Consider the following 14003-nt stretch of genomic DNA (forward strand, 5'->3'; position numbering starts at 1 on the left):
AGCTTGCATAACCTTCTGCAACCTGAGAAGAGAAGGGGACTTCTGAAATGCTCTGCAGATTTCCCCAATTAGTCATTTTCTTAATCCTGTGGACCCATTTTGGAAGAGATTTTGTCTGTCAGAAGCAACATTTATACTGGAAGCTGTCTCTTTTGATTTCTAAGTCATACAGCAATGGCATCTCATTGATCAAAGCTGTCCAAAACGCCACTTTTGTTTGGTAATGAGGCCCAGGGATAGGCCAAACAATGGAGGCCACATGCGAGGCAGGGCTGCAGCCTGCCACCGAGGAAGCCCTCAAGACTGCTGTAGCCACAGCAGGGCTGCTGGCATTGGTCCCATAATGCCATGAGCAGAGTTCTCTCATCAGGCTGCCCATTCGGTTTATGAAGTCCAAAGCTGCAAACTACGATGATGTTCCAGGAAAATGATGTGGCTAGTTTCCTCCATCCACTATCCTGGTCATGGGTGGAACCACAGTGGGGAGAGCCTTTGTTTGGGCCGACATTTGAGCCATCTGTGCCAGTCACAGTAGGCTTATTAAGTTTAGGACTCAAGATTTAATGAAGATCTTGAGTGAATTCCAGGAAATCTGCAGGCTAACATAAAATGTTAAAATACAGTATTCTCCCAAAACACTCATTGTAAGAAGAAAGTCTGCTTGCACAGCAAAAGAAATCTACAACAAAGTGAAGAGACAACCCACAGTGTGGGGAAAAAAATTTGCCAGCTGTTTCTCAAAGGACTAATATCTAGAATATATAAAGAACTAAAAAAATGAGACCCCCCCCAATTTAAAGACCTAATCCAAAAATGGGCATCTGAAATGAACAGACACTTCTCAGATGAAGAAGTAGAAATGGCAAATAAATATACGAAAAAATGTTCAACATCACTCATCATTTGAGAGATGCAAATTAAAATAATGCTGAAATTCCACCTCACCCCAGAAAGAATGGCTGTTATCAAGAAATCAACCAATAACAAATGCTGGAGGGGCTGTGGGGAAAAAGGAACCCTTCTCCACTATTGGTGGGAGCGTAGACTGGTGCAACCACTGTGGAAATCAGTGTGGAGATTCCTCAAAGAACTAAAACTAGAGGTTCCATCTGACCCACCTATTCCCCTCCTGGGTATCATAGCAAAAGAATTAAAAGCATCATACCACAGCAATATATGCGTGCTCATGTTTATAGTGGCACAGTATTTTTTTTTCCTTTTTTAGACAGGATCTCGCTATGTAGTTCATGCTGGCCTTGAAGTCACTATGTATCCCAGGCCGGCCTTGAACTCGCAGTGATCCTTCTGCCTCAGCCTCTTAAATTCTAGGATTACAGGCGTGCACCACCACATCTGGCAGTGGCACAGTTTATAGTAGCTAAATCTTGGATACAGCCCAAATGTCCATCAACTGATGAATGGATAAAGAAGATGTGAGGGCTGGGGATTTGGCTCAGTGGTGCCGTCACCTGCCTCGCAAGCACAAGGTCCCGAGTTCAATCCCCGGTACCAAAAAAAAAGAAGGTGTAGTTTTTGTATACAGTGGAGTACTACTCTGCCATTAAGTTTTTGTTGTTGTTGTTGTTGTTGTTTTGGTACCGGGGATTGAACTCGGGTCCTTGCGCTTGCTGGACAGGTGGTGGAACCACTGAGCTAAATCCCCGGCCCCTACTCTGGCATTAAGAAGGATGAGCTTGAGACATTTCTAGCTAAATGGATGCACCTTCAGACCATCCTCTTAAGTGAGATAAATCAGACACGTGTAAATACCTCATTGTTTCTCTGATGTGAAAAACCAAAAGTGTAAATAAGGACCAAAATGTATAATAGATATTGGGAAATGGGAAGAAAATGTTCAAATGGGAAGGGGAACAAGGGAGGGGGGAGGGGGAAAGGAAAGAAGGGACAAGGAAAAAAAAAAGAGAATAGAAGAAAAAATGGAAACAAAGCTTTTGTAAGGGAAGAGTGGGGAACAGGGAAAGAAGAAGAATCAAGATATATCATGTACAGATACAAATTCCCTATGATGAATGTGATCATTTCATATATCAAAAATGTATCAATAAAAAATAAATTAGAGGGCCAGGGATTTAGCTCAGTGGTTCCGGCACCTGCCTCACAAGCGCAAGGTCCCGAGTTCGATCCCTGATACCTAAATAAATAAGAAAAAAAAAAGCCAGACATGGTGGCCCACACCTGTAGTCCTACCACTCAGGAGGCTGCGGCAGGAAGATTGCCCTGAGTTCGAGGCCAGCCTGGGCTACATAGTGAGTTCAAGTCTACCCTGAACTACATAGAGAGACCCTGTCTTAAAAAAAAAAAGAAAAGAAAAAAAGAAAAGAAAATTATAACACCTAAAAAAAAAAAGTTTCCTACCTTTTGAAGGATTTAAGGAACATAACTGAGGCCACCTGGGTAGTAAGTAAAAAATGCTTGGCAGCCTGGCTCCAGAACTTGTTTGCTTTACCACTACACAGGGTTGATGAGCTCTACACACACGATTAAGAATCTGAGTAGGAAGGGGCCCTGACCCCAGAAGGTTCTGAGCTAACAGGAGTGAGAGACACACCTGCGTCACTGCAAGGGCGTAGCTCTTAAGCGCCATAGGGAGATAAGAGGTGCTGGAAGGAGTTCAGGTAGGGTGGGGGGCAGGTTCTGTGGAAAAAACAGACTTGGACTTGGATCATAAAGAAGATGGAAAGGCCAGACATTCCAGGTGACAAGAAGCTGTGAGATGTGTTTAGGGAATGGTGGGCAGACCTGTTTGACCAGAAGAGAGCTCCTGCAGCAGAGCTCCTAGGAAGTAAACTGCAGGTCAACATTAGTGTGTTCCTGGGAGTTCTGGCAGGGTTTCTTGAGGTGCTTGTGGATCCAGGGCACAGAAAGTCTATTTGAGTCTTTTGTAGCTGTATAAAACATACTGTCAGAATCAACTTGTCCATAGGCTGTTGACTGCTACTTGAGCACATCTGGCTGGGGTGCTGCTGCTGCTAAGACAGAGGAAAAAGCAAGGAGAGAAAAGGGAGGGCAGAAAAGGAAAGGAGGAGTGGAAAATGAAGAGGAGGAAAACAGGTAAGGATGTCAGTACATTTGCTCCTGATTAGCAGCAGAATTCAACCTTGACTCCTAAGCAGACTTCCTTCCCCTTCTCTTTTGCCTTCTTTTTTTTTTTTTTTTTTTTTTACCATATCAGGGGTCTAACTCAAGACCTTGCGCTTGGCAGGCAGGTGTGGTGCCCCTGAGCTATATCCCCAGTCCCTTCTTTTTTTTTTTTTTGAGCAAAACCTTTATTGGTACATTTTCGATAACATAATGGTCACATTCGCCATAGGGAATTTGTACCTGTACATGACATATCTTGATTCTTCTTTTTTCCCCATTCCCCTCCCTTCCCTTCAACCCCTCTTCCCCTTCTTATTTACAAAAGCTTTGTTTCCATTTTTCCTTCTATTCTCCTTTTTTCCTTGTCCCTTTCTTCCTTTCCCCCTCCCCCCTCCCTTGTTGCCCTTCTCATTTGAACATTTTCTTCCCATTTCCCAATATCTATTATACATTTTGGTCCTTATTTACACTTTTGATTTCTCACATCAGAGAAACAATGAGGTATTTACACGTGTCCGATTTATCTCACTTAAGAGAATGGTCTCAAGGTGCATCCATTTAGCTAGAAATGTCTCCAGCTCACCCTTCTTTATGGCAGAGTAGTACTCCATTATGTACAAAAACCACATCTTCTTTATCCATTCATCAGTTGATGGGCATTTGGGCTGTTTCCAAGATTTAGCTATTACAAACTGTGCTGCTATGAACATGAGCATACATATATTGCTGCAGTATGATGCTTTTAATTCTTTTGCTATGATACTCAGAAGGGGAATAGCTAGGTCAGATGGAACCTCTAGTTTTAGTTTTTTGAGGTATCTCCACACTGATTTCCACAGTGGTTGTACCAGTCTACACTCCCACCTACAGTGGAGAAGGGTTCCTTTTTCCTCACAGCCCCACCAGCATTTGTTATTGATTGATTTCTTTTCTTTTTTTTTAGTTTTATTTTTTTTATTGATTGATTTCTTGATAATAGTATTCTTTTTGGAGTGAGATGGAATCTCAGCATTGTTTTATTTTTATTTATGTATTTATTTTTGGTTTTTTGTTTTGGTGGGGTTTTTTTGGTTTTTGTTTGTTTCGTTTTTTGTGTTTTTGATTTCTTTTTTCTTTTCTTTTCTTGTTTTTTTTTGGTACCGGGGATTGAACTCGGGACCTTGCGCTTGCCAAGCAGGTGCCAGAACCACTGAGCTAAATCCCCGGTCCATGCTTTTTGTGTTTTTGAGACAGGGTCTCGCTGTGTATTTCAGGCTGGCCTTGAACTCACTGTGTAGCCCAGGCTGGCCTCGAACTTACGGCCAATCTTCCTGCCTCAGCCTCCCAAGTGCTGGGATTTGAGGTGTATGTCATCAAGACCACCACCAGCATTACTTTAATTTGCATCTCTGGAATGACCAGTGATATTGAACATTTTTTCAGAAATGTATTTGCTGGGGCCAGGGATTTAGCTCAGTGGTTCCAGCACCTGCCTCGTAAGCACGAGGTCCCAAGTTCGATCCCCAGTACCAAAAAAAAAAAGAGATGTATTTGCTCTTTGTAAGAAGGTGGGAAAATTAATAATGCCTACCTCGTAAGATTATTTTGAGGCTCAAAATTGTACTCAAAAAGCACTTTGAGAGCTGGGTGTGATAGTGTGTGCACACCTGTAATCCCAGCACTCAGGAGGCTGAGGCAGGAGGATCTCCATGAGTTCAAGGCCAGCCTGGGCTACATAGCAAGACTCTGTCTCAACAAAACAAAACAAAAAAACAGTAGGAATGTTTTCCCCCTCTTTTCCTCTCTGCCCCACCCAGCAAAATGTATCAACTGACATCTCTGTGTGCCCAGGGTCAGCCAAGAGAAGCTGAGGCCCTGACTCTTTCTTGCACTGAGCTCAAGCTGGGGGGAAGAGCAGAAAGCAGAGGACCAGTTTCTACTGACCTGCACCACTCATTTCTTTGCTGCCGCTCAAGCTGTAGAATGAATAGGGTCTCAGGGAAATCCTCAGTGGTGGAGACCTTGAAACTAGACTAGTTAATGGCTGACATCCTCTGTTTACCTCAATGATTGCCAAGATTGATTGCTTGGTCTTGAGGGTAGAAGATCATTTCTGAGTAGGCTTTAGGGTTCTGGGATGCAATTGGTAATACTTTGGTCTGTCCCCAGCCACTTAGTACACAATGAGCAGGTGGCCAAAGGACACCTTGATCCTGCTGTATGGGTGGGCAGCACTGCCATCCTCACCTGAGGGTGCCATTGCCTATGGCTTTTCCTTCCGAATTGCATACAGTTTCAGAGGCTGGGAGCTGGAAAGGAGCACCCAGTGCTGAAGCCCTCTCTGCCAGGGCAGAGGAGGCTGAGGGACATTGAGGAGCCCAGATCCAGTTTTGTTTCCTAGACAGGCCAAACATGAGCACTGTGAGTGACAGCGATGCTTCTTTTCCTCTGGGACAGGGTAGTAACTCCGGGCTATGTGATCAACCCATTGGGAACTCAGGCCGATCAATCTTGTTTAATGATTGTGTGTTGGAGGAGGTGGGGCTGGTTAATGTTTGTCTGGTTCCTCTTGGGCTGTGGGCCATTTCTGGCTCAGGCCCTGCACTCATTGTCCCTCCCCTGGGCTGGGCTGACAGTACCTAGTGGCATAAGGCACACACGCCCGCAGTCTCTGGAAACAGGCAGCAGCAGTGGCGGTGTCGGAGAGGTGAGGACTGGGGACTGTGGGAGTTGGGCTGGGGAGAGCTGATGTGGCGTGGGGCTAGGGGAGGGTAGAACCAGGGGCTGGGGAGCAGCCAGAATCTTGCTGTCTCTTGACCTCAGGATTCAGCCATTCAGATCCCTTACATGCTTCACTCTGAGCTGGGCTGAGGTTGCTCCTGCCAGGTGCCAGGATCACTTAGCTTCTTTCTGCAGCCTCCAACTCTTACCCTCTTTCCAGGCTCCAAGTTACTTCTCCTCTCACTCATTTTGTTTGTTTTTTTGAGAAAGGGTCTCATTATGTAGCCCAAGCTGGCCTCGAACTCACAGTGATCCTCCTGCCTCAGCCTCCCAAGTTCTGGGATTACAGGCGTGTGCCACCACACCTGGAACACTTATTTTTTTCTAAACCTGATTCCCCAAATCCCCACAGGGTTCTCCCTTGACACAAGGTAGCCAAGTTCATCTATCTGAGACACTTATGCTACACAGGGTTAGGGTTCAGTGAGACCATTGAGCAATGCCAGCTCTTGTTTTCCTTCCCTGATTACAAGGCAAAGCAGGCATGCACCCAGCATGGGCTGCGGGTGGGTAAATAATACAGTGTACTTGGTGGGCTACAGACAGACAGCCAATAGGGCTGAGGATTTAGCTGTGTATGTTTCCATTTTCTTGAAGGAGGCAGGCAGAGTTGAGGTAAGCTTGGGGTAATTGAAAGTTTGGAGATTTAAAGGAGGGGTGCCCCCCAGCTGTTTGAAACTCGTTCCAGCTGTTGGGACTGGCACAGCAGGATGCATGGGCTTAGAAAGTGAAACAAGAAGAGGAGAATATAGACAAGAGGCGTTTTAATGGACAGAAGTATAGATAAGGATTTGGAATAGCAATAGGGAAGGGACCTGGGCTTGAGTGAGGGGCCAGTATGACCCCCAGTCTGTGTCCCAGCACTTGTTTACTAACTGGGTGATAAGTTACTCTACTTCTTTGAGTTGCCATTACCTCTTCTGTGAACTGAAGACAACAGCTCATGGCCCACAGAGGTGTCATAAGAATGAGAGCTCATAAACATTCAGTTTTTAGCACCAGTAGACATTCCATAAATGGTGGCTCCTTACCATAAGCCCAAGTTGAGGGCAACAGGAAGTCAGGTGGGTGATGAAGGAGTGGGTGAGGAAAGGCCAAACAATAGTAAAAGAGCTGTCATAGTAGAAATTTTTTGAAAAGACTACAGTATCATTTCTCAGCCTCTTGGCTAAGACCAAGTGAAAAAAACCATAGCAGGGAAAGGGAAAGAGAAAAGTGGATGAATTAGACTGGATGTGACCAAGCCAGGCCACAGCCTATGTATGGCAGTGTGGAAAGGCTATGTCCCAGACTGAAATACTGAACAACCCCCAGGCTGGAGGCTGGGAAGATAAGCAGGGGAAGAGAAAGAACTAGAGGAATTTGGCTTTAACCATACCAAACTGATGAAGGCAGCCAGAAATTCAGAGGGAAATCTCAAAGTAGACCCGGTGTCTCTTCCTCACCGTAGGCTGCCTGGGAAATGGGAGAATGTGTAGTCTGAGCCCAGCTAGGCCTCTCTGCCCCAACCTCCAACCCCCAACTCAAGGATTTTCCTGTAGTTGGAAAGAACAGGACAGAAGTAGGGACAGAAAGGGAGAGACAGACTTGATGAGTGTGTTTCACTGTGTGTGTGTGTGTGTGTGTGTGTACGTGTGTGTGTGCACATTCATGAGCCAGCCCACACAGGAAGGAGTACAGGTTTTTGAGTTATGGGCCTAATCTCAAGTTACAGTGTGGGCTCCTTAAAAAAAGAAGACCCCCAAAATAGTCCTATGTATACAGGCTTGTGGTCAGAGGAACTTTGGAACTTGAGTCTACCAGTGCAGTTGCCATTGAGGCAAGTTACCTAACCTCTCTGAGCCTCCACTTCCTGGCCTGAAAAATGATGATGATATAACAGGACTGTTTTAAGGGCTAAGGACAATCTCTTAATTTTATACTTCGCTAGAGTACTGGGGCGAATCAGAAGTCCGAGAAGGCCTGTCTAATTAAATATGGGAATGAAACACACCTTGAGCAACACAGAGCATATCAATACCTGGACTTTAACCCAAAGTCATGAAAACACCTTGGATTTCAAAATCAAGTCATTCCCCTAGATGTTTTTAAAATGCAACCCATGGCATAGTGATGTTGATATAGGGATCATTTCTCCTTCCAAAGAGGAAAGCAAAAAGTGGAATCCCAGTGCCCACACAAGGGTTCTTAGGGGCCCTACAAGGAGCTGTTGGCTATGTCCCAGAGAGCTCAAGAAGATAAGCAGAGAACTACAAAAATTTAGAAACTCAGAGGTAACCAGCATGTCTGTGGGGGCACCACTGGGGGAGCAGAGAGAACAACCATAGTTTGCCTTGGAGTTTGAGAAGGTAGGGGGACCAAATTGGGAAGCAATGGAAAACTCTGGTTAAGAAAAAAATGGGCTGGGGATTTAGCTCAGTGGTTCTGCCACCTGCCTGGTAATCTCAAGGACCCGAGTTTGATCCCCAGTACCAAAAAAAAAGAAAAAAGAAAAGAAGAAGTCGCAGGGGATTTAGCTCAGTGGTTCCATTGCCTGCTTCATAAGCGCAAGGACCCAAGTTCGATCCCTGGTACCAAAAAAAAAAAAAAGTGTCAATTGATAGGAAAGAGGAGGAGTGAAAGGAATATAACAGATTGGTCAGTTTTGCCAACCCCTATTCCTAAAAAAAATCTAGATAGAAAAGTTATAAATCTATCCAATGCAATAGTTTATGGGAAAGAATATGGGCTTTGGAGTTGACTTGACCTGGCTCAAATCTCAGATCTGTTCTGTGTTAATTGTGTGAACCTTATGCAAATCATCTTCACTTTATTTGCCTCAGTTTCGTCCTCTGTGACATGAGGATAAAAGTAACATCCAAGGCTGGACATGGTGGTACATGCCTGTCATCAGCACTCAAGAGACTGAGGCCGGAAGATTGCTAGTAGGGAGGCCAACCTGGACCACATAGAGAGTTCAAGACCAGCCTGAATTGCATAGCAAGACCCTGTTTCATAAAACAAAAACAAAAAAGCAACATCTTACCTGATGGGTTTGTTCTGAAGATCACATCAGAGAGTGCATGTGCAAGGGCCTGGTACATAACAGGAGCTCAGTGGATGGTTATTCTTCACAATTCTCCCCTACCACCTACTTGTGTTAAGAGCCTGATACAGCTCACTGGTCGAAGTATTTCTGGACAGCTAATCACAGTGCTTCCTGCAGCAGCTTTGGCTCCAGAATCCTGGGCTTGGAGGAAAGGACACCCATGCCTCTGTTTTTCCATGCTGAGTTAGACACATAGCATGAATTCATTGAGGCTTTTTGTTGGTTTGTTTTGTAAGACAGGGTCTCACTATGTAGCCCAGACTGGCCTTGAACTTGCAGTGATCCTCCTGCCTCAGCCTCCTGAGTGCTGAGATTATAGGTGTATGCCACTACACCTGGCACCAAGACTTTTTTTTAAACTAAATTATGAAGAAATGTTGCTTAGAGACATAAATTATGTTCTATAGACTGTTCCTTCTTCCCTCCATTTTTAATTTTGTTTTGTTTTGGTTTGCAGTACTAGGAATTGAACTCAGGGCCTTCACATTGTACTCTTGAACTACATCCCCAGTTCTTCTTTTTTTTTTTGGTACTGGGGATCGAACTCAGGACCTTGTGCTTGCCAGGCAGGCACTGCACTGCTGAGTTACATCCCCGGCCCTTAATTTTTTATTTTAAACAGGGTCTTTAAAAAAAAAGACAGGATCTTAATAAATTGCTAAATTGCCCAGGCTAGGCCTGAACCTGTGATCCTCTTGCCTCAGTCTCCCAGAGTACTAGGATTACAAGTGTGCTCCACCCAGCTTCCCCCAATTTTTTTTTTACTGAATTCCTCAGTTTTTCCAGTTGCTGTTACCCAGCCCCTTCCTTCCACGACAAAGAGGTTCAACCAGAACTAAACACAGGGCTTCTTTAGAAACTGTTGGTCTTGCTGTGGAGCACACTGATGGCAGGAATTTCCCTGTATTTCCTCCAGTCCAGGCCTGCCTGTGCTTCTCACATCTAGTTCCCTGCTTCCAGAACATCTCCTTGCAGTTTAAGGGCAGAAATGGTGGGAAGTGGGGAGAGGCTTTCTTTGCCTGCCTAAGGGATAGAGGAGAATTTCCTCCCTACAGCAATTGGTAAGCTCCCTGAGAGCCAGGGGTTATAGGGCAGCAACAGCTGTCTGTTCTTATGTCAGACATTCACTATAGGTCAATAACAGCATTGGGGCAAAAAAAGAGATCTTGGGTTTGGCGGACCATTCCGTACCCTGCAAAGGCAGTATTGTTTTGTCTTCTTGAGAAGCACCCCTGCCACACACACACACATACATTCTAAGGAGCAAACCCAGAGTCTTCACATTGTGCTACATCCCCAGCCCTTTTTTTCACTTTTTGAGACAGGATCTTGGTCTCACTAAAGTCACCCAGGCTAGGCTCAAACTTGAAATCCTCCTGCTTCAGCCTTCCAAAGTGCCAGGATTACATGTGTGCACCATCATGCCCAGGCTCCTAGAAGGCTGTTAACACCCTTGTTCACCAACTATGAAACAAACTGGGCTAAGAACTTTTGCAGATGGCCTAAAGGAGTCTTACTATCACCCTGGGTGTTATGTATGTATATATTTTAGTTTCTTGAGATAGGGTCTTACTATGTAGTCCTGGCTGGCCTTGAACTCACTATGTAGCCCAGACTGGCCTTGAACCCATGGCAATCCTCTTGCCTCAGCCTTCTGAATGCTGAGATTATAAGTGTATGCCACCATGCCCAGCCACCCTGAGTATTAACTCCATCTGTAAACAAGTGAGCAGGCTCATAGAAGTTCAGTAAATAGCCCAAGATCTTATTAGATGAAGATTCAGAATTCAAACCTGAAGCTATGTGGCTCTTGCCTAATCTGTTGTTTGCTTGGTGACCTTTTGCTTTCTCCTGGCTCGTCCTCATCATGTGCCACCTACACACCCCCTCTCAAAGTTTCTTTTCCTACAACTCAGGAGGGATGGTCAGGATCTGCTCCATGGCACTGGAGCTGGAATGTGCTCACAGGCAGCAGCCTTCATGCTTTCTGAGTCTATACAGGTAACATTAGCTTTTGCTTTCTTTTCTTTACAGCTAGCCTTTTGTTTTGCTGACATCATCTGTAAAGGCACACGGAGTCTGCTGTGGAAACAGCCTAAATTTTTGCTTCAGACACTTTTGTATTTCATCTAACCCTCCTACTTTCTAGCTTGTGATGATGTTGGGTGAGTTAGTTATTTGAGCTTCAGCTTCCTCATCAGGAAGATGCCTTAACAGGCTTGCTAGCTGGATGGAAAGAAAAAATGTATGGGAAAAAGCTTAGCACAGTTCCTAGCTTCATAAATATGAGCTCCCTTTTCTCCCCTCTAGCTCACACATACCCAGGAGGGGATCTAAGCCTAGGAAAAATTCTGCTGACCCTAAGTTTTCGATAGGGCCATGGGGAGGGCCTCAGCCCAGAGCCTCCTGGCCCACTGGGGCCCCCTCTTACATGCACCTGTCTTGTATCTCCCTCCCCCTGTGGCCATTCTTCTGGTGGGGCCATGGTGCCGGTGCGGCGATGGACCAGGCGGGCACAGAACAGGTGGGTGCAGACTGGGTATCCGGCGCTAGGACACAAGTGCTCTGTGTGTGGGGTGGGCGGAAGTCAGGGCATTTGATCTGAATTCTAAAGGGCGTTGTTCAGAGTCCCACAAAGGTCCCATTGTGCAGACACTGGGTATAAAGCAGCATATGACTCCTCAGCACCGGGCGGTGATGAATTGGAACGCAGGCTCGGACTCAGGGGCCACTCCCCCTACACAGACATGAGACCATAGGGGACCTGTCTGGGTGGCCTCAGGAATAGGTGCTCCCCAAGGTAATGGCTTTGTTTGGTTTGCCTCAGGTCTGGAGTTAAGGAGGTGGGAATGGGGAATCAGAGGATGGCTGATGGCAGAAGAAGGTGGGCCTGGTAAAGAAAGGGACTGGAGAGGAAAGAATGCTGAGTGAATGTGAAGAAGGGAAATGGGGAAGTCAAATTGCATGAATGAGGAAGAGAGGTTGGCAGGGGAGATGAGGTGATGGCCAAGCTAGGACTATCCCTCCCTTCCTGCCACTGACACTTGGAAGAAGGAAGGGAGTTGGGCAGCATTATGGTGCCCAGCTTTCTGACACCTTACTTTGTACCCTGTGTTTTGCAGGTGTGAATGAAGCAGGATGAATTGGACAGGTTTGTACACCTTGCTCAGTGGTGTGAACCGGCATTCTACCGCCATTGGCCGAGTATGGCTGTCAGTCATCTTCATCTTCAGAATCATGGTGCTGGTGGTAGCTGCAGAGAGCGTGTGGGGTGATGAGAAGTCTTCTTTCATCTGCAACACCCTCCAGCCCGGCTGCAACAGTGTCTGCTACGACCACTTTTTTCCTATTTCCCACGTGCGTCTGTGGTCCCTGCAGCTCATCTTAGTTTCTACCCCAGCTCTCCTTGTAGCGATGCATGTGGCTCACCAGCAGCACATAGAAAAGAAAATGCTACGGCTTGAGGGCCATGGGGACCCCCTACACCTGGAGGAAGTGAAGAGGCACAAGGTGCACATCTCAGGAACACTGTGGTGGACCTATGTCATCAGCGTGGTGTTTAGGCTCCTATTCGAGGCTATCTTCTTGTATGTCTTCTACCTGCTCTACCCTGGCTATGCCATGGTGCGGCTGGTCAAGTGTGAGGCCTACCCCTGTCCCAACACAGTGGACTGCTTTGTGTCCCGCCCCACCGAGAAAACCGTCTTCACCGTCTTTATGCTGGCTGCCTCGGGCATCTGCATCATCCTCAATGTGGCCGAGGTGGTGTACCTCATCATCCGGGCATGTGCCCGCCGTGCACAACGCCGCTCCAATCCACCTTCCCGCAAGGGCTCGGGCTTTGGCCACCGCCTCTCACCTGAATACAAGCAGAATGAGATTAACAAGCTGCTGAGTGAGCAAGACGGCTCCCTGAAAGACATACTGCGCCGCAGCCCTGGCACCGGGGCCGGGCTGGCTGAGAAGAGCGACCGCTGCTCAGCCTGCTGATGCCACAGACCAGGCAACCTCCCGACCCATGCCCCCACCCTGCCTTGGGCCTGCCCTTCCTTCTCCCTGCTGGTGCACGGGCCTAGGCCTGCTAGAAATTACCCTATCAGAATCTTCCTGTCCTCCCTACTTCCCTTCCTCTCTGGGCCTTCTGTCCGAGGAGCTGGAGGGGTGGGGAGCTGGAGGCCACCTCGATGCCACTGCTTAAGGTTACTGGGGGTATGGGCAGCTCTTATTGCCTGTACCCCTTCCTCTTCCCTCTCCCTCTCCCTGGGACCACTGGGGACAAGAGATGGGATGCTCTGACAGAGTCTCCAATGATGAAACTAATTTTAACCCCATGCTGTCAGATACCCTATTTCTAGAGTCACATCAGTGGGAAGGGATGTGGGCAAGTGGAGTGGAAGAGAGCTGCTGTGGACGTGGATGTGTGGGTGGAGAAGGGAGGGTAGGAAGCACAAGGAAAAGGAAGATACTTCTGGGGTGAGGGAATTAGGGAGGGAGGAGCAGGCAGACGAGCTGGGGTTGGTCAAAGCTGCCCCTGTCTCCAGTCCCCAAGGGCTCTCTCTGCCTGAAATGTTACACATTAAACAGGATTTTACAGTAAATGAAGAGAGAGTTTGTGTGTTTGTCAAAGTTTTTTCTCCTGCAACCCTGACCTCCCCCTGGATGAGCTGCCCTTGACTGGCTTTTTGCTGATCAAGAAAGAAAAGGGGCAACAGAAAGAGTGATCTGAAGCTCCAAATGAGAAACTGCTGCACTCCTGGCCAGGCAAAACCAGACCCTGAGCCATTCTCTTCTGTTTTTTGTTCTCATTGTTGCCTTTGTTTTTTTTAATAGCTTTATTGGCATCTAACCCATATACCTCCTCTCCTCCCTGTGATTTTAAACAATTAAAATGACAACTCTCCCTGGAGAGACAGAAAATGATAGAGAAATTTCTTACATCTCAAAGAGTGGCACACATTCCCTGGGTATCCTGGCAGGTGCCCTTCGTCCACACTCCTGGAAGAGTTGTCCCCTTACTCCCTGGAAACTCAGCATTCCTTTCCCCGAAGTCCAC

At 46.7% G+C, this 14003-nt stretch overlaps 1 protein-coding gene across 3 annotated transcripts; it reads left to right on the plus strand.

Moving 5' to 3' along the window:
* Positions 1 to 5632: 5632 nt before the first annotated feature.
* On the plus strand, positions 5633 to 13556 carry Gjb1 (gap junction protein beta 1). 3 transcript variants are annotated; one of them, XM_021250519.2, is made up of 3 exons: positions 5663 to 5788; positions 11460 to 11474; positions 12073 to 13556. In XM_021250519.2, the coding sequence occupies exon 3, from the start codon at positions 12089 to 12091 to the stop codon at positions 12938 to 12940; it is 852 nt and encodes a 283-aa protein (XP_021106178.1). In that variant the 5' UTR covers positions 5663 to 5788; positions 11460 to 11474; positions 12073 to 12088; the 3' UTR covers positions 12941 to 13556. The 3 variants fall into 3 exon arrangements, with proteins under 3 accessions (XP_004872696.1, XP_021106178.1, XP_004872697.1); XM_004872639.4 differs by lacking the exon at positions 11460 to 11474 and having other exon boundaries at positions 5633 to 5788; XM_004872640.3 differs by lacking the exons at positions 5663 to 5788; positions 11460 to 11474 and adding an exon at positions 11595 to 11750.
* Positions 13557 to 14003: the final 447 nt, after the last annotated feature.

Source organism: Heterocephalus glaber, unplaced genomic scaffold, assembly GCF_053883595.1.
Source record: "Heterocephalus glaber isolate CG9 unplaced genomic scaffold, H.glaber_assembly_v1.0 deba00001145, whole genome shotgun sequence".
Taxonomy (NCBI): Eukaryota; Metazoa; Chordata; class Mammalia; order Rodentia; family Bathyergidae; genus Heterocephalus; species Heterocephalus glaber.

Excerpts from the sequence above, each read along its gene's own strand:
- Gjb1 (XM_004872639.4), top strand. The coding sequence starts at position 12,089 with ATGAATTGGACAGGTTTGTACACCTTGCTCAGTGGTGTGAACCGGCAT.